Source organism: Pelodiscus sinensis, chromosome 10, assembly GCF_052426305.1.
Source record: "Pelodiscus sinensis isolate ZL-2025 chromosome 10, ASM5242630v1, whole genome shotgun sequence".
Classification (NCBI taxonomy): Eukaryota; Metazoa; Chordata; order Testudines; family Trionychidae; genus Pelodiscus; species Pelodiscus sinensis.
In genome coordinates, this window is record NC_143061.1 from 50,743,328 (window position 1) to 50,766,876 (window position 23,549).

At 40.3% G+C, this 23,549-nt stretch overlaps 1 protein-coding gene across 4 annotated transcripts in view; it reads left to right on the forward strand.

Annotated features, from left to right (window-relative positions):
- The window catches only part of WDR33 (WD repeat domain 33), a 90,523-nt gene that overhangs the window by 15,783 nt on the left and 51,191 nt on the right, over window positions 1-23,549 (forward strand). For 3 of the 4 annotated variants that reach the window (XM_075937450.2, XM_075937449.2, XM_075937447.2), the window contains exons 2-7: window positions 13,466-13,690; window positions 16,758-16,826; window positions 17,277-17,381; window positions 18,148-18,243; window positions 18,718-18,869; window positions 20,660-20,757. In XM_075937450.2, the coding sequence (XP_075793565.1) occupies window positions 13,487-13,690; window positions 16,758-16,826; window positions 17,277-17,381; window positions 18,148-18,243; window positions 18,718-18,869; window positions 20,660-20,757 (724 nt within the window). In that variant the 5' untranslated portion in view covers window positions 13,466-13,486. Of the gene's footprint in view, window positions 1-3,017; window positions 3,216-13,465; window positions 13,691-16,757; window positions 16,827-17,276; window positions 17,382-18,147; window positions 18,244-18,717; window positions 18,870-20,659; window positions 20,758-23,549 lie in introns of all 4 variants that reach the window. The other variant, XM_075937448.2, reaches the window with a different exon arrangement.

The following is a 23,549-nucleotide window of genomic DNA, read 5'->3' on the forward strand; positions in this document are numbered from 1 at the left end:
CACCAACAGATGTCACCTTATCCACCTTGTCCTGCTTTGTGTACAATTGAAAAATGTCTAATTTCAATCTCTAACCACTATAACTCATTATGATGGTTGCTGCTGGATTAAATGGACATTTTTCAGAAATATCTTATCCATATAGGTACTTACAGACTGATTTAATTACCTCTTTACCTCTACTTTGCTAAGCAAAATAAATCGAACATCTAAAGTTTCTCACTGTAAAGTAGGTTTTTCAGACCTCATTTATTTCTTGTAGCTCTTTCTGAACCTTTTCTAATTTTTTAACAAAAAGGGAAATGAAACACAAGATTGATTATTCACATAAGAATGGCCATAGTGGGTCAAACCAAGGATCCATCTCACCCCGATATTCTGTCTTTTGTCAGTGGCCACTGCTAGGTGTCCCAGAGGGAATGAACAGAATAGGTAATCATCCCTGTCACCCATTCCTAGCCCCTGACAAACAAAGGCTAGGGACACCATTCTTGCACATCCTGGCTAATAGCCACTGATGAACCTATCCTCCATTAATTTAGCTAGCAGTTTTTTGAACCCTATTAAAGACCCGGTCTTCACAACAATCTCTGGCAAGGAGTTCCACAGGTTGTGTGCATTGTGTAAAGAAATACTTCCCATGTTTGTTTTAAAACATTTTTAATTAGGTGACCTGTAATTCTTGTAATGGGAGCAAGTAAAATAATCTTTTCCGATTTACTTGATCCACACCAGCCATGTTTTTATAGACCTAGAAAAGGTCCCCGGTTCCTTGTGCTCTCTGGGTGCCGGGGAGCCATCTGGCACAATGAAGTAAAATGGCACTAGCCTACAGGAGCCTGATGTGGCCAAAAAGCCAACCCGAGGGTTTTTTAAAGCACCGGTATCCTTTTTTTTTTCCTTGACAACTTTTTCCTCCGTCTCTTTGCACTATCGCACAATTATTTTAGCTCTTTGCCTGTAATGGGTTGACCACCCCTGCTCTATCATATCCCCCTCCCTTAGTCTTCTGTTTTCTTAGATGAAAAGTCCCAGTCTTATTAATCTCTCCTCATATGGCTGCTGTTCCATACCCTTAATTTTTGTTGCCCTTTTCTAAAGTTTTTCCAATTCCAAGGTGTCTTTTTAGAGATGAGGCAACCACATCTGCTGTTCACAGTGTAGGCGTACCAGGGATTTATTAAGAGGCAGTAAGATGTTCTCTATCCCCTTTTTAATTATTCCTAACATTCTGTTTGCTTTTTTGACTGCTTCTGCACACTAAGTGGATGTTTTCAGAGAACTATCCACAATGATTCCAAGATATTTTTTTTTGAGTGGTAACAGCTAATTTGGTCCCCATCCTTTTATATGTATAGTTGGGATTATGTTTTCCAATATGTATTACTTTGCATTTATCAACATTAAAATTAATCTGCCATTTTGTTGCGTAGTCACCTAGTTTTGAGAGATTCTTTTGAAACCCTTCACAGTCTGCTTTGGACTTAACTATTTTGAGCAGTTTACAGTCATCTGTAAATTTTGCCACCTCACTGTTTACTCTTTTTTCCAGATCATTTATGAATAAGTTGAATAGGATTGGTCCCAGTACACACACCTGTAACCAGTTATCAGTCTGAGAGGACCTTCCCTCTTATGCCATGACATCTTACTTTCTTTAAGAGCCTTTAGTGAGAGTCCTTGTCAAAGGCTTTCTGAAAATCTAACTACACTATATCCACTGGATCCCCCTTGTCTTCATGCTTGTTGACCCCCTCAAAGAACTCTGGTGAAACCTGTTTTCCCTTTACAGAAACTATGTTGACTTTTCCCCAACAAATTATGTTCATCTATGTATTTGACAATTCTGTTCTTTACTATAGTTTCCAATTTTTCTCGGTACTCGGTTAGACTTACTGGCCTGTAATTGCCAGTATCACCTATAGATCCTTTTTAAAAATTGGCATTGCATTAGCTATCCTCCAGTTATTTGGTACAGAAGATAATTTAAAGGATGGGTTACAGACCACAGTTAAGTTACACAATTTCACATTTGAGTTGTTTCAGAACTCTTGGGTGAATGCAAACTGGTCCTGGTGACTTAATTGCCATTTAGTTTTATCAGTTTGTTCTAAAACCTTCTTTGATGACACCTCAATCTAGGAGAGTTCCTTAGATTTGTCACTTGATATAATGTACACTGGCAGTTTGTGGCAGAGATAGATATTGAATCCAGATTTGCCGTGTCTAGTCCTGGTGGTTATAATTGGTGTTTCCAGAAACCCTTCATTTGCTTTAAAAAAGAAGCAAAACTATTTTTTAACCCATGGGGAATTACTTCTAATCTGTTCCTTACAAAGAAAGGTCAACTGAGCAGTATAAAGTTCTCAAACCTTAGGGAACTGAACTGTTGCTGACAGTGGATTTCAGCCTCCAAACAGGTACTGAAAATGATTTAAGCATTTAGGGTGGACAAAGTGAGTGTACTTATGAAAGACTGCAGTATTGGCAGGACTGGGTCCTTTCAGCAGAAGATGCAGAGGAGAAGTGAGATGGTGCTGACATTCAAGAAGAAAAAGTCTTAATTAAGAATTAAATTAATTTCTGATAATTAAAGTAAATTACATGTGGAATAAATGTTACAGATTTGAAAAATTGCTGTCACCAGTCACTTAGAGATGTCATACTGGTACAATTGGAAAAAAGCCTTTTTCTGTGAAACGCCACCTGGGATTTTCATGTGTGTGTTTTTAAGGCTTATACATTTGACTGTAGTATTCAAAAGAGATGTGAATGGTTAACTGGAGGGGGCTAGAGCAGCCCGCCACAGGTCTCTCCCCCCCCCCCCCCCAGCCTACCCCTGTTTAGTCAGATAAACCTAATGTTTAACCAGTTAACTAATTAAATAGGATTTTACATCCCAAGTGTTCAGTCTTTCAGAAGATCAGGTCAGGTGAACTTGTTTTCTGCCTAAATCAGAGAAACTGATGGACAAAAAAGGACATCTATTTATCTTTCTGATCTCTTGACTTTTCTAGAATATGAAAAGAAAAATATTTCAAATGTTGCTGAAAGTACAAGTCTAAATCTTGAGAGAGCACAGATCCCTATGGAGGACAGAAACAAGATTCCCAGGCAGGAGATTCAGAGAACAAGATGCAGGAAATATTCTTTTCCCCAGTATGAAAATGTGAAAAAACAGGGAAGAATGGATCTTAGCCTCCAAATCAAATGAGGTAATATTGCCCATCTGCACGATTTTCTCAGAAATAAAAAAGGTGTCTCCTTGAATGCCATAGCAGAAACCATACTAAAACATGAGTGGGAACAACCCAATACATTTAACCTTTTTCTACCCAAGTGTTTGTCAGTAACTGCGCCTACACTCAAGCTTTTACTTACATACAGTCATAGAAATGTAGGGTTGTCATCTATTCCTGCCTGCTGTGCTCATACAGGACCAAATATGCCCTAAGTAGAACATCCCTGACAAGTGTTTGGAGATTTTTAAGCACAAGTTAGACACTGACTGATTCTATGACCTCCCTTAAAAGCCTTTTCCAGTGCTTAACTATGGTTAGAGTTAGATTATTTTACATCCCTAGAAGCAATTGTCTTAATTTGCAGCAAGGTATAATTATTTTAGATAACTCTATCAAGAAGAGTAGCTGTATAACTGTTAAGAATTCTATTAGCTACATGGCTAACAGTTTTACCAGGGGATGTAAGAGGGATTAGGGAGGGAAGAATGCAGGAGGGGTGCCCCTGCGGCTGCTCCTGGGATGTCTCTTGTTGGCCCCACTCCTGGGATGCTGGCTATTCTGTGCTGCGGGTTCTGCGGCTGGTAGGCTCCCAGTGAGCTGGCATGTGCTGGGAGCTGCTGGCTGCAGAGCCCGCAGCATAGGGCAGCCAGCTTCCCGAGAGTGGGGCTGGCAGCCAGTTGTGGAGCCTGTAAGCAATCTGGAGGCACTCCTGCAATGCAGCCTGGAGCGACTCTGCATCAGCAGACCAGGCAGTGGTGGCAGCAGAGCTCTGGGCATCAAGAAGGTGGCTTGGGCATGACGCTGGTAAGTGGGACTGTAGCAGATTTTAACTGGTAACAGAAACTGATAAATGGTAACTTACTGCTAACTAGTTAAACTCTTGAATCCCTAATTAATACTTGTTGGATACAGAGAACAATTAAACACCCTTTTTATCTTCTAGGAAGACTGGTATCATGTCCCTCCCTCCTCCCACTCTTGGTTTTTCTCAAAACTAAACATGCCCAGTCCTTTCCTCTAGGAATCTGAAGGTTTAACTGGTTAATTGGTGGGCCTGGAGCAATTCCTGCCTGCCAAGGGCAGGGGGCTGCTCCAGCTGTGGGAAGGGATGGGATCTGCCACAGGGAATGGCTTCTCTGGCATCCTGGCCAGATCAGTTGCTGTCCGCAGTGGGCCTGGGTGCCCTGCAGGCAGAGGTTGCTCTGACTGGGATGCCAGAGCAGCCCCTCTGTGGGGTGCCCTGGCCTGCTGCAGGCAGCAGCTGCTCTAGCATCCTGGCTGGTGCAGCCCTTTCCTCCAGTGGGGTACTGGCAGTTCAAGGGCTGCTCTGCCCTGGGATAAAGTATCTCTTGCCTGGCATGGGGGGGCCTTCTAGCCCAGTGGCAAGTGGGGGAGCACTCCCTTCCCCCCAACTGGTTAACCAGTTAAACAATATGCTTAACTGATTAGCCAATTAAACAGAATTTTACATCCCTACTTTCCTTATGGGTCAGGTTTTCTCAGCTTTTTCATCATTTTTTTTGCTCTCCTTTTGACTTTAATTTGTCCACTTTTTTTTTTTTTAAATTATTGTGAAGTGGCACCCCAACGGTACTCCAATTCAGGCCTCACCAGTGTTGGGTGTCTTATGTTCAATGTTCCTTTTAATACGTCCCAGAATATTAACTTTTTTATACCTGCATCCAGTTTATGATCCAGATTCTCTTCAGCAGCACTACTGCCCACTCAGCTGTTCCTCAGTTTCAAGTTGTCTTTGATCTTATCCTTCCTAAGGCTAGGCCTACACTAAAGGGGAATGTTGGATCAAGATATGCAACTCCAGCTACTTTAGTTACATAGTTGGAGTCAATGTACGGTGTTTTGAGTTTCCCTGCCATTCCCACAGCAGGAAGCCAACGGGAGCGAACATTCCTGTCGGCTTCCCTTACACCTCACAGAAGCAGGAGGAACTCCACCTTCTGAGTTTGACTTTGAGAATCTTAGCTAGACTTGCTAAATTGAACTCGAATATGATCGCAGCAGCATTGATCTTCCTTTTAGTGAAGACATGGCTTAAGTGTATTTTGCACTTGGCTTTATTGAATTGCATCTTGTTGAATTCAGACCATTTATTCTATTTGTCAGGCTCGTTTTGAATTCTGATCCTGTTCTCCAAAGTGCTTGTAACACCTTTCAGCTTAGTTTCATCTGCGTATTTTAATTAACATGCTCTCCATTCTATTTAAGTCATGAATTAAAATTTTGAACAGCATGTAATACGCCCCACATATATCTTCCCAGTTTGACAGTTTAACCACCAATGGCTACTCTGTGTGTGATTTCCACCCACTCCCCACTCAACCAATTGTGCACCCATTTTATACTATCTTTGTCTAGGCACATCTCTCTAGTTTGCTCATGGTGGTGATATGTGTTGGAAGCTTTGTTTAAATGAAGACCTATTGGGTCTACAGCTTCCTCACTATCCACAAAGTCACTAACCCTATCAAAGAAAGAAGTTATGTATGTTTGGCAAATTCATATTGGCTATTATACTCATCTAATCTTCTGCATGCTTACAAATTGATTGTTTAATAATTTGTTCCAGTATCTTTCTAGATAGTGAAGTTAGACTGGCTGGTCTATAATTCCTTGGGTCCTTTTTGTACCCTTTTTAAAGATATGTATTTCGCCCTTCTCTGGTCCAATGAGGTCTCTCTCATCTTCCATGAGTTCTTACGACAGCAGTTCCAAGATTGTTTCAGTTAGTTTCTTTAGTATGATAATGTTCACGTGCAATAATGTAAATGGTGCAACAAAAATCATACCTATAACAGCATTACTGTACCAGCAAAAATTTTCTAGCATAGATGTGGCTATTGAAGCAAGGAAGGGAAAAGGGACTCCTCCTTACAAGCTGGAAATAGATCATCCAGATTGTGGTTAGTTACAGTAGAAGTGTAAACTTTTCATTTTCAAGGACCACTGTCTTACTTGATATGTGAAAAATTGCAGAAAATGTACCTTTTTTCAAAAAGTGCAATTTGTTTAATAAATAATTGAGGATTTTAAAAACCTTGTTTTTTTTTAAGCATAAAACTATTGTATACTTAAGAGTTTTATCTTCATATGCTTTGATTGTAACCTGTTTAGGGCAGAGAAATTTGTCATGATCTTTGTAAACAGTGCTGTCCTGGTCTATAGCTTGAGGCTTCTGGGCACTACAACAACAACACAAATAGTAATTCCACTTTCTATGCTTTACTGTAGAGCTTCTGCTTTGAACCATAGTGTCCAACACACTAGCCACATGTGGCTATTTGGCCAGTTGAATGTGGCTAGTTGGCTATTGCAGTAGCCACTATGACTACTGTTTCAGAACTGGTTGGATACCACGGGCCTAGAACCTTCTTCAGCCTCTCCTTTCTGGCTTCCTGGGACAGATTTCAAGAAAAAGGGGTTCTTTTAGCTCCTGTCTTCTCCCTTCTTAATAAGAGCAGTTGAAAAAGGTGTTGTTCTGGGTCACTGAGTTCTGCAGCAGTAGAAGAAAGCAGGAAGTTTGTCTCAACTCAGTAATTGGCCTGTTGGGCAAGAGGCTGTGCTGTAGGAGCACTACCATCATTTTCTATTTGGCCAAAGCAGAGCGCCATCCCAAGTATTTACAGGCCATCATCGCTATAAGTCCAAGATATGTTCCAAAAACTTGGACCTATAGCGGAACAACTTAAAGCGGGGAATTTTTTTCCCAAGCTGACTTCCATTTGCTCAAATTCTTTTTTTTTGTTTGGTTGGTTGGTTGTTTTTTTTGCGTGCGACTGAAGAGCAGGGAAGGGGGAAGGACTTACAATGCGTCAGTTCCTACAAGTGTCAACAGCTTTAGTGTGGAATGGACGTATACCAGGGCAACTTATAGCGGGGACATCCTGTATGATAGAAGTGAAACTTAATGGGTGTTTAATATGTCCATAATGGCAACGCTGTTGGGAATAAGATTTGTTACATTTTGCAGGGACTATGTCAAATCAGGTAATAAGATTTAGCATGAATAGTTAGGATTTCTCTGTATGAGACAGTTCAAACAATTTAATGTAAGATGTGATTTTAAAAAATAGCAAATATTTTGAAAAAGCAGTGTGAACACTTTTAGGTCAGGTTGAATGGTTTATTTTGGCTTGCTTTTATTAATTAATTAGGATTACTAGTTTGAGCCAAAATAGTGCAACCTTAATTTGACCCCCGTGTGTGTGTGTGTGTGTGTGTGTGTGTGTGTGTGTGTGTGTGTGCACATCATGATATAGCCTTTAATTATGTGATCACGTACTATTTTTCAACAATGTTATTTTATCGTACCTTTCAAGTAGAATAATTTCGCAGGGTGTTTTAAAAGAAAAAAATTCCATCATATTGACACGTACACAGGTCAGTAGGGTTGGAGCTTTTAGATCCCCCCTACACAGCATTCTACCAGATGAATCAGCTGACAGCCATGATAGTGTGTTCTTCTGTGGACCAGAACAAGGGAATGGATGAGACACTCGCCTTGTTACTGAACTTCACAGATATTTGGGATAGCAGAATATGCATGGGTTTCTTGGTTTCCATTTTAGGCTCTGAGGGAATGTGCTCTTGCAGACACAGACTCTTCTGCCCATTCTTTTGACCACATCTTTTCCTACCTGTCCTAGTCATGTCTCTTCTCTTACCCCTGGCTCTTGCTCTACTTCCATTGTCACCTAGTCAATCCTAATCTCCTTGCCCAGCCAGTTCTAGACTTTCCATCTGGGTTCCTCATTCAGTGTGTCTTTTTCTGCTATTTTCTGGTTCTAATCTCCCTTCTTGGGCTTCTCATCTAATTTATCTTCCCTGCTAGTTGTTTCGCCCAGTCAGTCCCAGTTCTTTACCTGAACTTCAGCTTTTTGTCTGATCTGTCGCTCTTCCCATTCCACTGGTTCCTAGTCCCAGTCTCCTTATTAAAGATGTTCATTAATTACTACTTTTCCCAGCCAACTGTGTCTCTGTTTCCTCCTGTTTCCCTGACTGGATCAGCCCCTTATATCCTCCTGTCTAGTCTCCTAGCTGAAGTTCATCATCTTCCCCCTCCAGTTCCTGTATCACCAAACTCCTTGTGTCAATATGCTACTTTCCCTCCCTGCCAGCAACTTCCTCTTTCCCATTACCTAGAGCTGACTGCCTTTGTGGTGGTGAAGGCACATCAAGAATCCAGTAGAGGTAGTTGGAGTAGATGGAGCACTCATTATAGGGGGAAAGCCAGCTTTGCCCCTGTACACTGTGAATGTAGCACATTCAGTAGCTCTGTAGAGATAGACCAGACTATGCACGTGCTGTTAGGAGCCTGACTGTTAGGCGAGGGCAGAATCTTTGAAGTTTTTTTTAGGTGCTAAGATCTAGAGTCTCACCTGAGCATGTGTGAACTACTGCTTTTAAAGGCTTATAATGTTCAAATTAGGATGTTTTTCATAAAGACAGCAAAAAGCATATCTCATAGAAAGGCCGCCTGCTGCCATATTTCATGTCTGCTCCAAAGTACAGGTTGCTAGAAGTGTTTAAAGAAAAGGTTGACAGAATTTTTTAACAAGGGTAAAACACAAGCTTTTTTTTTCTAGGTGACTAATAAGTGAGAGGGTTTTTTATGCATTTACACCAAATGCAAACAGCACTACTAAAGCTTGTTTTTTTTAGTTGAGCGTACAATATTCAGTCTCCTAGTTCCACTGAATCCCTCTTTGATGCCAAGAGACTCCAATCTCCTAAAATACTGACAGCTTGAAAATTATTTGTCTAAAAGAGATAATATTCTAGATCTCTTTGGACTGGATTCTCCAGAGGGACTTTTGTGATCTGACCACTGAATTGGGAAAAATAAACTTTAAATTCCTTTTCCGAAATGCTTTTGTATTTATCTGCAAGATACCTATACATATAAAGAAGATAAGTGGATATTTTCAATATGGTATTACACGGGTAAAAGCAATGTACTTGGTGTATTGTGGAATAAAATAAGCCGTGGAATATTTTTGAAAACCTGCAAAACATGGTCTAGCTGTATAGGAGCCTGTATAGGTGGGAAGATTCATATAATCAAGGTGAAAAATAATGGGCATGGACAATGTGTTTAATAATTAGGATAGTAAAGGGTAAACAGGTTTTAGGTTTTAATATGAAAACAGAAAGGTATAGGATTAGTAAAAGACTAGATACAGTAATAAAAAGTTTGAGGATAGCATTGAGATTAGTAGCACAAGAGACAAGAAGGATGGTGGAGTCAAAGGGAGGGAAAATCTAGATGATGTACAGTGTACAAACATCAGGGTATGTTACAACATTAACTAAAGTCATACACTCTTCATGCTGGTTTTAGGAATGTTATAGTAAAACTCCGATGGTTCGGCATCTGACGGTCCGGCACTCCTGATGGTCCGGCACCATCAGGAACCCGAAAGTGCTCCGGGCAGCCGGACCATTGGAGCTGCTCTGCCCCCAGCTTCCCTGATTCAGCCGCTGCTAAAACTGACCAGCGCTCAATCGGGGAAGCCGGGGGCATAACAGCTGGAGTGCTGCCAGGTAGGTCCAGTAGCGCTGCCCCTCGGGGCTGCGGGACCAACCCAGCAGCACCCCAGCTGTCCCGGATTCAGCCGCTGCTGAAATTGACCAGCGGCTGACTCCAGGAAGCCCGAGACAGAGCTGCTCTGCCCCAGCTTCCTGGAATCAGCCGCTGGTCAGTTTCAGCAGCAGCTGAATTGGGTACACCTGGGACAGAGCAGCTGGGGTGCTGCTGGGTTGGTCCCCCCAGCGCCGAGGTTTGGCGCTACCAGACCAACCCAGCAGCGCCCCAGCTGCTCTGTCCCAGGCGTCCCGATTCAGCCGCTGCTGAAACTGACCAGGGCTGACTCCAGGAAGCCCGGGGCAGAGCAGCTTTGCCTCTGGCTTTCTGGAGTCAGCCACTGATAAGTTTCAGCAGCAGCTGATTTGGGGACGCCTGGGGCAGAGCAGCTGGGGTGCTGCTGGGTTGGTCCAGTAGCGCCGCTCCTCGGTGCTGTGGGACCAACCCAGCAGCCTTCCAGCTGCTCTGCCCCAGGCGTCCCCAAGAGCAGCTGGGGTGCTGACGGGTTGGTTGTGCGGCGCCAAGGGTCGGATCTACGGGACCAACCCAGCAGCACCCCAGCTGCTCTGCTGCAGGTGTCCCCGATTCAGCCGCTGCTGAAACTGACCAGCAGCGGCTGAATTGGGGACTCCTGGGGCAGAGCCAGACTATCAGAAGGGAGGGCTATGAGGGGGTCTGGGGTAGCTTCCCCCCACCCCACCCCAGACCCCTCATAGTCCCCCCCTTCTGATAGTCCGGCATATCTGATAATCTGGCACCCCCTGTGTCCTAAAGGTGCCGGATTATTGGAAGTTTACTGTACTTATTCTGAATAAAACTGGGAGTGTTTCTGCATGCAAGCTGGATTTTATCAAGATAGTTTTCCCCCTGAAGTTGTGTGTGTCGGACAAAATATTTTGGCAATGCCAGATGGGGTGTGGACACCTCTCCCTCTTTTTTTTGTGCTTTTTTTTGTGAATTGGGTGTTGAAAAATTACATTTTGCATTGACTTCTGCGGAGTAAAAATATATGACTTCTTTGTATTTGAATTCTGTTCATAATGGTGATCATTTTAGAAGAGATCTGGAAAATGTTTTATGAGAGACACTAAAGTTTTTTTTTTTCCTCTTTTCTGTACTGACACACCTATTCAGCTATCTTCAGGGCTGTATAGAAAATGGCAGTCTTTTTTTATTAAATCTGCTTTAAAAACTTTTGACAACTTGTTTTTAAATATGCATATGAATTGCCATACATTTTCTAAACTTGCGGTGTGGTGTGGTGGTGGTGTACTAGGAGAGATTTAATAAATAGCTGATCTTTTAAATTTGAACTGTTGTCTCCGTTTGAGGTGTAAAATCTGAAAGAGTGAGCTGATGAGCTTAAATCAGTGTGTTGTGTTCCCTTCTGTGGTAGAAATTAGGACAATGTTTGGGACATAAGATGCTGAAGGTTTAGCATCTCCTTTTTCTTGTCTCAGAATAGTTAAAGTGGGGATGTTAAGAAGCGGGTATCTGACTACTTGTGTAGTCAATAAAAATTTTATTGACTACAGGATTAGTCGATAAGAGAAGGCACTCAGTCCTAGCTCGTGCCAGGTCTGAGCTACCCCCTCTGCGGCTCTGCAGTTTAAATGTAGTCAGAGCTGGACTGCTTGCCTGCTCAGCTCTTACTACATTTAAACTGCAGAGTTGCAGTGGGGGTAGGTCCAGACCCGCAGAGACGGTGTTGGGGGAGGGGGGGGGGAAACCAGCTTTTAACTCAGCTCTCCTTAGCACCGGCTCCTGCTTCCCTCCCTCCCCCCATGCTGCCTCTAATACAGAGGCAGCAAGAGGGGAGGGGGAGAGAAATGTAAGTAGTCAAGTAGTTGACTTGACTACTTGCTTACATCTTAGTTAAAGGTGAGTTTTGAGCATGTTACTTTGAATTTATTTCAATGTACAGCCAAGTTGTTACTGATATTCAAGAAACTGGCTGTTAGAAATCTGGTTTTTGAAGAGTCCTCTATATTAGAAATCTGGTTTTTGAAGAGTCCTCTATTTTATTATGCTGCAGAAACTTGTATTTTTCCCACGCATTCCCAAGTGAATCCTGTTTAAAAAAAAGTGAATCAATAAACATTACATTTAACCAATTAGCCAAAATCCTGTGGATGGCGAGACTGCTGGAGCAGTGCCCCACCCGTGGCACGGCGCAATGGGCCTGGCCAGGCTGGAGTGGCTGGGCCACTAGTTAACCAGTTACCCCAGTAAGCATACTGGTAAGGCTAATGCTTACTGGGTAATAGATTAATCCTTTACATCTCTAGTGAACATATGTACCCAATGCTACAATTGTTCTTTTGCTTTCAGTGAAGTGTTGTAGTACAAAATGCATTTCAGTTCTGATATAATATAAAATGTACATTCTTACTCAACATTTTTGGTCCTTGTACATATTCAGTTATGTCTGATTATTCTAATAGTAGAAATAATCATGCTGCTTTCTATTACATACAATAGGGATGTTAAAATGTGTTTTATTTAGGTAAACATGTAACTGCTCAAAATTTCAGCAGTTACACATTTACACGTGGGAGCAGGGGGCTCCTGCAGAGCCTCCTCTCCATCCCTGCCTCCCCCTTCCCGCCTTGTGTTGCTGTCTTAAATATCTCTTATCTTGATGGGACTTAAAAGTTCACTGTGGAATGAATCCACAATTCTTGTTTCAAAAACAAGATTTTCCTGCTGTCTCAAGGGACTTCTGTAACTTTATATATTATTATTTTAAAAAAAGAATATTTCTCTTAGGAGTGCTTAGAAATATTAGGAAATTAAAATGGACTTTCTCTAGTTGGGCAGTTTCAGGACTCTAAATGTGAGAAAACAAACCAAATTGTTGCACTTTTAAAGAAAATATGAGACTTGAATCTCAGCAGTCTTTTCTGCTCTGGAGCAGGCAACTCTCACCTATGTGCCTGATGTTGTTGACACTAAAGGAGATACTGAAAATCCCAGTGGTGATATTGGAGGTGGAAATCCTCTATCCACCCCTCTGCTGTAGTCCCTTTACTCTCATTTTTCCCCAAGGCATCATGGGACTTGTGGTCTCTAAGGCTAGTTTGCAGCATGCAGGATCTTCCTAAATGGACACTTCCAATAAAGTTTAGAGGCCCTTCTTGTAAAGAGGACTTACAGTTGTTTAGAAGCATACTTTTTTGTGTGGTTTGTCTCTAAATTGCAATGAATGCTAACTTGGTGTATGTCTATATAGGAGTTGTAATTGTTTCCCAGCATGGGCAGGAAGATGTGCCAGTTCTGAAAGAGTTAGCCTATGTCTGTCTACTTGTACTAGGAAGCTGCTGCATAGATATATTTGGTGTGGTGACTGGACTTGGTAAAAGAATTCCTCTCTGACACAGATGCACATCATACCTTACTGAATTAAGTTGAAAGTTGCAATTTACAGATTTGAGTAAGGTACTTGCTAGGAGGCAAAGCAAGAATGACAAGTGCCTATTTTTCTCTTCAGAGAACTGGTTTGCAGACTTCAGACACAATGTTTACATGAGCAAGTAAAATGATTTCCATATTATAAAAAAATTAACACTTATAGAAAAATCATCTTAATTACAGCAGTTCCCTAATATTTTACCTTTTTTAGTGTTTTAGAAACAAGATCGCCATGGCCACAGAAATTGGCTCCCCGCCCCGTTTTTTCCATATGCCAAGGTTCCAGCACCAGGCACCCCGGCAGCTGTTCTACAAGAGACCTGATTTTGCACAGCAGCAAGCAATGCAGCAACTCACTTTTGATGGGAAACGAATGAGAAAAGCTGTGAACCGGAAAACTATAGACTACAATCCCTCTGTAATTAAATATTTGGAGGTAAGTCTAGGTAGCCGCATATATGAAAATCTGAATAATGTTTTCTGAAACTCTGATTGTATTCAAATTTCAGATATGGTCACAGAGTAATTTGGGTAACTGGTGATCATGTATAAGTGACAGTGCTTTATAGAAATGTACAGACTCGCTGAAGCATGGATAGATATTGCTCCTTCTGAATAAAACAATAAATATTTAGTCCATGTTTGAAGTAAAAGATTTGCCCTTTTAAGCTTTTCTGTGAATTCTGATTTGGGACAGGAATTCATATTTTACTACTTTGTTTTGACATTCAAGCTCATATCTTACATTAATTATGTTGTCATATGATCATTCTTTGCTACTTTTGGCTTTTTCTTTGTGGGGAGAAATAACAAAAAACAACAACCAAAAAGCTTGTCTTCATATTGGGTAACAGAATAGTAGTTATTTTCTATTCAGCTGCCTTCTTGAATGAAGAAAACTCTAATATACGCTACTCATACCACAGAGTGAACCACCTTGTTCAGCCTAATGGATGAAACTACTTTGACTCAAACACTGTGGAAGAAATCTTTCTAAGAAAACAGTATCATTGGCTTTCCCAATGACTTAATCTTTTAGGCTTCTTTTATATTTTGTTTCCAGATTGAGGTTTTGTGAATTGTGTTCAGTATTAGTTCAAGGAGATATATTACGAGAATGTTGTAAATCCCCAAATAGTAATGGGAATGCTGGCAGAACTTCAATTGCCAAAATGTGAAGACAGCATTATACTGTATGTGTCCCTTCCATTGAAGTCAACCCATAGTTGTAATAGTTTGACAACAAAAAGGAAATCGAAATTGCAAAAAAGACATTTCTGAGTATTTTAAATATTACACTTTAGCATGTCTGAAGAATGAACAAATGATTTTATAGCTGTTCCAGTGGGCTGCTTTTGCTAGCTCACATAATTAATAAAAACAGAAAATCCTCACTTTGTTAGTCCAGTATCACTTTTTTTACTTATGGAGAAATTAAGGATTTTTTTTTACCCAAAACTTTGCACACACTTGTTTTAGTTCAAATTTATGTTTATATAAATATTTTAAAAAAATAGTCTGAGGTAACTGTGATGCTGTCTAAATTACAGAGCTTATGCCAGTTTCATGTAGATCAGGGTGGACAATTTTTGATGAGGGGGGCCACTCCCAAGATTTTGGAAAGTGGTTGAGGGCTGCATTCTTCCATGGCATTAATTGGAGGGGGTGCAGAGTCTGGGTTGGAGGTTGGTTGCGGAAGGGAGCTTGGAGTAAGGGACTGGGGTGCAGGAGGGAGAATGGAGTCTGGGGGGGGAGTTTGGGTGAAGGAGGTAGTTGTGACCTACAGCAGGGAATGGGGGTGCGGGATTTTGGGATGTGAGGTAGGGTAGGAGGGGATTGTGATCTCAGGTAGGAGATTGGTGTGCCAGACCCGGGAGGGGATTACGGGTGCATGTGGAGTAGTGGGGCAGGAGTTTGGGGCAGAGGGTTGGGGAAGGGAGGAGATGAGGTGCCAGAGGCAGGTTCTTGCCAGGAGACTTGTCTACCTGCAGAGCTAAAGCCTTGCAGAGTGTAAAATGTTTCTGCCTGGTTGGCCATGTGCTTAAGTGAGTGAGCAGGAGGATTGTGCTTTGTGGCTGCCTGTTATTCAGACAGGCAGCTCCCATTGGCCAGTGTCTGTCCAGAAACTAGCTAATGGGATTTTGCTTGGGACAGAAGCTGTATCTGAATCTTCCCTTCTCCTGTCTGGACTCAAAGAGAAAACGTCCCACAGCCGTGTTTCTGAGTGGCCTGCAGGGCAAGCAGGAGAGCCTCTGCAGGGCCGGATCCGGCCCGCAGGCTGTATTTTGCCCAGGCCTGATGTAGATGCAACATACACCAATGTAAAGAATTTTTCTGCTGGCATAGGAAATCACCTGCCAAAACTCGGTCATCTGAAGAAGTGGGGTGTGCCCATGAAAGTTCATGATCTCATCTACATGTTTTGTTAGTCTATAAAATGCTACTAGACCATTTGTTGTTTTTTAAGTTTATCCTGTACAGACTAACTCAGCTACCCCCTGAAGCTGCCAAGATTGTTAGTTATGCTGACAGAAGCCCTCCTACATCTGCATATACTATGTCAATCGGGAGTTTTGGCAGCATAGCTGTAATTTAAGGAGGCTGTGTTTTGTCTAATGCCCCTTGTTTATGTTGATATAAGGTTTTAAAAATGTAGAATAAGTCTATATATTGCAGAAGGGGTTTTTGTGCTTATCTAGCAAAATTTATGGGTTTTGAATCTCTTAACATCAGATGTTAAGGTGTGCTCAAATCCAAGTCCAAACTTCCTCCATATTTAACTGAGCTGAAATTTAACTGTTGTGGCATGTTTCTATAACATCACTGTCATTCTAGTTAAAAAAAATCTTATGCCAAAAACGTTTACCTAAAATTCTTGCTTAAACTTTGATTTACAGTTAAAACTTGGTTGAATCCACAATATTGAGTTAAAATACGGTGCTTCTCTTAAATTTATCATACTGTGAATCATGTTGTGTCTGATACTTGATTACTATTATGATTGGTAACATAGAATACCATATATGTGGGAAGTAAATTTTTTGTCTTCTGGCCTTTCTAACCTTATTCCTGTGATTACACTGTCTGCTGTTGGTGCCCTGATGATAAACATGTTCTTTCTACACATGCACTGCTGCGTGGAACTTGCTTTAGTTCAGAGGTTATCAACACATCTCTTAGATTAGGTAGAGGGCTCGCTGCAGAGGCTGAGCAGAAGTATACAGGTCTTTCTGGCCTAGAAACCATGAGACGGGGATTGCGTGTCTCTTGTTGTAATGCAGAATGCCTTCCTCGTCTTTTTACATGGAACATTTACTTTCAGTGAATACATTCTTGGCAATCACTGAGCCCCGGTTGCACTTTTGCACTGGATGTGTTCCGAAAAATATACAGTGTGCGCTGAAGCTTCCAAATACGCACTCTGTAAAATTATTGCTACTTTTTGTTCAATTACACTGAAATGCAGTAGTAGTAATAACTGGGAGCTCTTTTCTACTTTCCAGAATAGAGTATGGCAGAGAGACCAGCGAGATATGCGGGCAATTCAGCCTGATGCAGGATATTATAATGATGTAAGTACAAATATTTATATGTGCTTTTGAACCTCGATTGTAGATATTAAAACTCTTCTTCCTGAAAATCAGGACTGTATACCAAAGTTCTCTTTTTGCCCTTGAGAGGTGACACAGACTTAGAGGGTATCTTCATGCTCAGAGGAACCTTTTTGTCCCAAGAAGAGCCTGAAGGGTAATGGACTATTTCAGTCCTTTTCTAATGCAATGACATAGCTAACATTAAGGTGTTGAAAGGTTAGTTGCAATTTAGATGTTTGTGTCTGTTCATAAGATGACGAAAGTAGTCTCTGCTGATCTCAAACACTAAACTTTATTTAAATCATTCGTTTCTGCAATCAAATGCTTCTTTTTCCAGAATGAGCCTCCTGGGCCTTTGCTTTTCTTTCTGTTCCCCAAAGTGTAGATTGAAACATTTTTGCTGATGGTCTTTTCTTTCCTCACTTACAGCTGGTCCCTCCTATAGGAATGCTGAATAACCCCATGAATGCTGTAACAACAAAATTTGTTAGGACATCTACAAATAAAGTAAAATGCCCAGTATTTGTTGTCAGGGTAAGTATTATATTAGCCTGGGGTAGAAGACTTGTTCCCAGGGTTGATCAGTTAACTGAGAAATACTTGTTTTAATAAAATTAGAATAGCTAAAAAATAAAAAGAGTAATGTTTCCAACTAAAGCCGTCATTTAGGATTCTAGGTCATGGGCACCCCAATGTCTTTTTTTTTTTTTTTTTAATCCTGGACTGACATGCCTCACCTTTTTTTCTTTGAGAATACTAGAAAAGATTCTGGAACAATGAATCGTTTTATTCACTGTTTGGCTTGTATGTATTTCACCTTCAGTCTAATTTTCTCAACTTTTTTTTGTGTCAGTGTGCCTCAGCATTGGCTTGAGGGGAACCAATTCCAAGGAGGGGAGTAGTTCAGGCACCATACCTATTCAGTTCTTCCAGTTTACTAGCTTGCCTGCAAGGGTGCCAGGATGCTAGTAGTGGCATGTTTGATGTAGACACTTGTTCACTAGAACTGTATTGAAGAGATACCTAACTCATAAAACATAGGTGACTGGGAAGACATCTTCTGATAACTCTTGGTTGCTAGTGTCTTGGATTGGATTTGAACTGGTGACATAGAGATGAAAAGCCCTGAATCCTATGATGATCTGATTTATTTTCCCCCTACCTTCCAACACACAGTCACTTTAGAAATCTAAATGCTTTAGATTTTCATGTAGGGACTTATAATTTAACTAATGCTGAAGGATATAGGAGAGGTGTCTGAGGATTGTCTATTCAATCTAAATCAGTTTTATTTTTGCAGTGGACTCCAGAAGGGAGGCGCTTGGTCACTGGGGCTTCTAGTGGAGAGTTCACCTTGTGGAATGGATTGACTTTCAACTTTGAAACAATATTACAGGTAACTGCATTCAGCAAGCTGACTCTATCTTTGTCTGAGATTACAAAGAATATTATAGTTCTGCATCTCCACATCCTCACCATGGGCTAATGGACTGAGTGGAGTCCAGAGAACTGGGATCACCCGAATACTTTTCCTGCTCGGTCCCTGATTCCTGTTCTAATCTTGGGCAATCATCTCCCTGTCTGAAATAGATATTTCTGACTTGTTTTCAAGGGGATATTGGGAGGATTTTTTACATTTTAAGTAATTGGAGATAAAGTGAAAGTATATAGCTCTTCATGTAAATTGTGCACTGCCTTGTGCAAGATGCATAAAGTAGTATGTCCGTGAAGAGCTTGCATATCTAAATATTCTCCGTTTTATTCCTTTGTCGTAAATGTTAAATGTACACATTCTGACTGACTTTTGTGTTGATGTGGGTTAGGTAACATTTGAACATATTTGCTAACAGTTTTATTTTTGACTCCTTAGGCTCACGACAGCCCTGTAAGGGCCATGACTTGGTCACATAATGATATGTGGATGCTGACAGCAGATCACGGGGGATATGTGAAATACTGGCAGTCCAACATGAACAACGTCAAGATGTTCCAGGCACATAAGGAGGCGATTAGAGAGGCCAGGTTTATACACAATATACCATTTTCTGTAGTACCTATTTCCATAATTAGACTGTTCTCTAAGTGTATTCTGGGTGCAGAGTTGCATGGGTTCTGTCATATTCTGGGAAACTTCATGCACCGAGTAAACACAATACTTTCTTTTGTTTCCACATTCTCACCGTTTTGCTGGCAACTTTCTGAAATAGTATTGTCCCAGTATCTGCCTCTGCAATATGTTAGAGATGTATTTGTCTGCCGCATTTTGCACTGGTATTCTTTTCATTTATTTATGGTGACAATGTGTATCAGTTATTCCTTTTTATACGGACTGTGTAAGATAATAATTTCATTCCAAATAAAGAATTCAGTCTTTAATAATCTAACTGAATAAAATATAAAATCTTCAGAAATAAAACACCTGCATAGTTCTCACGAAATAATAAAAAAAAACCTAAATAAAGTGAAGAACTGCTTGGCTTTTGGTGAGGCCAAGGTTTCCACTAATACTGAAGACCCACACAGGTTGCCACATCCAGAAGTCTAATGTTAACATTGAATGGGTTCTTAAGCTTTGAAGCTGTAAGCAGACCATTGCAAAGAAGACTGTAGGACATTTTCCTGGTTCAGTGTTGATGCCTCAATTGTGCAAATGTATATTTTATATAAAAATGGAGTTTTAAGTGATATTTTCTCAGTAAGATGTATATGAAAGATGTTTCTAAAGTAATCATGGATAAATTTTTTTAGTAAGATATGTAAAGAGAAGAAATGCTTTTAAAGTAAAGTAAACCTGAAGAGGAGCTGCAGACCCAAAATAAATCTAAAGCAGTGTTTCTTCAGATTGGGGTGCTGCCTTTGGTGGTAAGAGGTTCACTGCCACAGAAACACTCTCTGTTGAAGTCATCGCTTTCCCCTCTGATAAGGTTCAGATTTACAAGTCACGAGTACACTGGATGCAGTTATTGGTTTAGTGTATTATGTCCATACGCTGAATTTCTCCAATAGTAAGCCCTTTCCCAATCATAAAGATTCAAGATTTCAAGGGGATTGCTGTTGAATTAACTGAACAGAGACTCTTCCTAGGTCTTTCTCTGCACCAGAAAGGAAGTGGCTCCCTGTCAATTGCTGGAGTTGGTCTGAGCTTAATCATGTGCTTAAATAACCCCACACTTTTCCCAGTGGCTTTCATCAAGCGATATTGATCAATTTGGAAGCATCTTGCATGGTTGTAACTTCATTTGGCAGAGGGGAAGATCTTCCCTCTGTTTCTTTTCAGATGTGTGGAACAGGTTTTATTTAAGAATTTTTCAGCAACCAGTCAAACTGCTAGTAGTAGTAGCAGCCTCTTCCTATTCCCCACCTTCCCTGATTTTTGCTTGTCTTGCTGCAAGGCACCTGTGGCTGAAGAGGAAATGTAGTGCGCTCCCTTGTGCTTCTGCACAATATCACTACCAGTATCAACAGTGTGAAAGTCTAGGGCTACAGTTGCTGTTAAGTCAGTTTCATGTTACTGCTGATCTCACAGAGAAGGTGATGCTGTGTACAGTCCTAGGTAGGATAGTGCTAAATATAAATTCTGGATTTTCCCACTTGAATGGGGGGTTCAAAATACTGAAGTAAATCCTAAACTAAATTCAGTCTTCTGATGAAATGTGTCAGTTGGCAGACAGTGTGTTTAATTAGTGGCCCTTGTGTTCAAATGCCTCTTTCAGTGTATAACTCCTTACAGTTTAATTTTGCCCTGTCTGAGAAGCATAGATATTCTGTTAAATGCTGACTTCTTTCCCCTGCTGTGTGTCTTCATGTAACAGTTTCTCACCCACGGATAATAAATTTGCTACATGCTCTGACGACGGCACTGTTAGAATCTGGGACTTTCTACGTTGCCATGAGGAGAGAATTCTTCGAGGTATGTGTGCAAATAGTACTGATTGGGATATTTCAGGAGGGGTAAAACCTTTTTGTAATTAAGTGTTCACAATACAGAAATATCAACTTGTCTCCATTTTTCATATGACATCGCTGCTTAAATCCCCAAGCAGATAGTGCCACTAGGAAAACAGACCTTTGAGTTGACCATTGTTTTTTATATCTCCCAGTGTCCAGACATTTTTTCAGATTTACATTACTCATACTTACTGCCTGTTTAAACTCTTTAGAATTTGAAGTTTGGCATTTTAAGATTCCTACTCTTGGTGAGAAACAGCTATTAGGTAGGCAATATATTCTTAATCTTAGTGCTTAGTAATTGTGACAACATTTGCTCAAGAATACACATACAGTCATGCAGAATGTACTGTTTGTAGGGAAGTAAACACTGATTTGAGACTCATTTATTCTAAGATACATCATTTACTATTTCTCTATGTAGAACATAACATTTAGGTGAACAAAAAAGTAAAGTTTTGACCATACCACACGCTGCTAGCTTCTCATTTAAATAGTAGTGTCTGTGAGAGGACACTTTTGTGAATCCTTTCCATTAGATTCAATTCAGCAGCTTTCTACCTCTTTTTCTACAACCTTGTTTAGTAGCAATAGCCTATATAATCTATTCATTTCTTTCTGGAGATGCCAGTTAATTATTTTCATAACAATAGGTGTAACAGAATGAAATGTCATTAAGGGCTCTAACACTGTCCTATCACAAGATATGAACGGGATGTTGCCATGTAGACAGTCTGCAAAAAAGATGGCTAACAAAACACTGGAACCCTTGGATTAGGTGCCTGAAGTCATTTGACAATGCCAGAGGCATTGTGAAATCTTATATCACACTTGGACTTGCGCCATTTTTACAAAACTGAATATTCCTCTCTTCTCTTGACCTCGCTGTGATTTTACTGTCATATTATCCCTCTGAAGTCTAGCATTTCAATATAGTCTTTAAGGATTTTTCCATCAGAAACATATCTGCAGGAGTTTCTGTTCCTTTCAGGAGTTGGCAAACAGATTTCTAGGACATATTGTTGATATTACAGTTATCCCTAATTAAACGAGAAGTACTGTGGCACCTTTAGGTGTGTCTGCACAGCAGGGCCTAACTTAAGATATGCAATTTGCGTAGCTTATTTCATTTTGAAATTGGGAGTGTCTACACAGCACTTATTTCAAAATAGAGCACTCTTCCTCTGACTTCTCTTACTCCTCGTACAATGAGTGTTACAGGAGTTGGAGTAAGAAGTCCTCCATCTTGACAGTATTTCACAATAACTGCCTATTGTGCAGACATGGACTAAGTTATTTTGAAATAATGCTAGTTACTTCGAAATAATGTTGCTGTGTAGATGTACCCTTAAAGACTAACAAAAAAAGTATCATGAGCTTTCGTAAGCAAAATACGATGAGCTTCAGATGAGCTTCCACTCACTCACTTCCTGCTCATCTGAAAAAGTGAGTTTTGCCCACAAAAATAAATATATATTATTTTAGTCTAAGGTGCCACAGGACTACTTGTTTTTAAAGTTACATACTAACATGGCTACCTCTCTGAGACTAGTTATCCCTAAAGGCGCCTCTCAATTGGGGGCCATTATGCTGTCTGCTATACAGAGGATCAAATTCTATACTGATGTACATTCTATGCATTCATATTAACTATTAAGTTGGATTGTATAAGGGAGGAGAGATTGCATCAATTCAGAGTTCAGTCCAGTGTGCAAGTCTTACATTAACTTCACTGCTCTTTCCTTATCTTCTGTGTTCTTCTGCATGGAGGACTCTTAGGCCGATGGAAAAAATTACTTAAGAATTTCAGGCCCATATATATTTCTGCTGTATTTCCTTCTGCTGTTTCATTTATTTTACAGATTGGGATTGTGTGTACATTCTATATATAGTTTCATTTTTAAATACACTATACAGTTGTCAGTGTGTAATTCATCATTTATATGTAGCAAAATAGTTGTATGAAGGACTAGGGCTTGTACTGTCATTATCCACATATGCTCCTTTTCAATGACTTTTTGTAAATCTTCACCACCCAACATAATAGAGCACATGGATTCTTGTGAGAACCTCTATTTTTGCTTGCAGAACCAAAAACAAACCAACAAAAAATTATACCATTCTAAAAGTGGTGGAAAATGTGATCTCTTCATTCAGGAATGCAAGAAATTGGATTGTTTGGTGCCCTGTGTTGTATAACTGTTTAAAAACTATATGAGAACCTGTTACTTATCAGTAGAGAGCGAGCTGTAATATGGGCTTTCTTGCTCCAAACTTTTCTTTATCTTCTGCCCACATATTGAAGTTAAGTACTTAGGATAATTGCCTGACTCTTTTTTATCAAGTACAGATTTTAAAGTGTGTGCACTCCCCTATCATGATAGTTATCTTAAAATATTTATTTTTACTTAAGTTTTCAGCAAGTGAAAGTGCAATGAGCTGTATGCAAATTAGAATCCTAAGAGGATTTCAGTAAGACTCCTATCAATATACCTCTCGCACTTTGACCTGTTTAGTTATGTCTATATATATTCAAGAATGATGGTATACTTCCTGTTCTCTCAAACCATTCTTCAAGCATTCTGATTAATTCTAATGCCATTGAAGTTCCAAACAATTAAGGGGTTGCTCTTTGACTCTTAAAATATTACACTATCCTCCAGCTTTTGAATATCTGTTTATAAAAAATAGAAGACCATAACACTTCATTGTCAGAGTGCATGTAAAAAACCCATTGTATAAAACCAAATATCA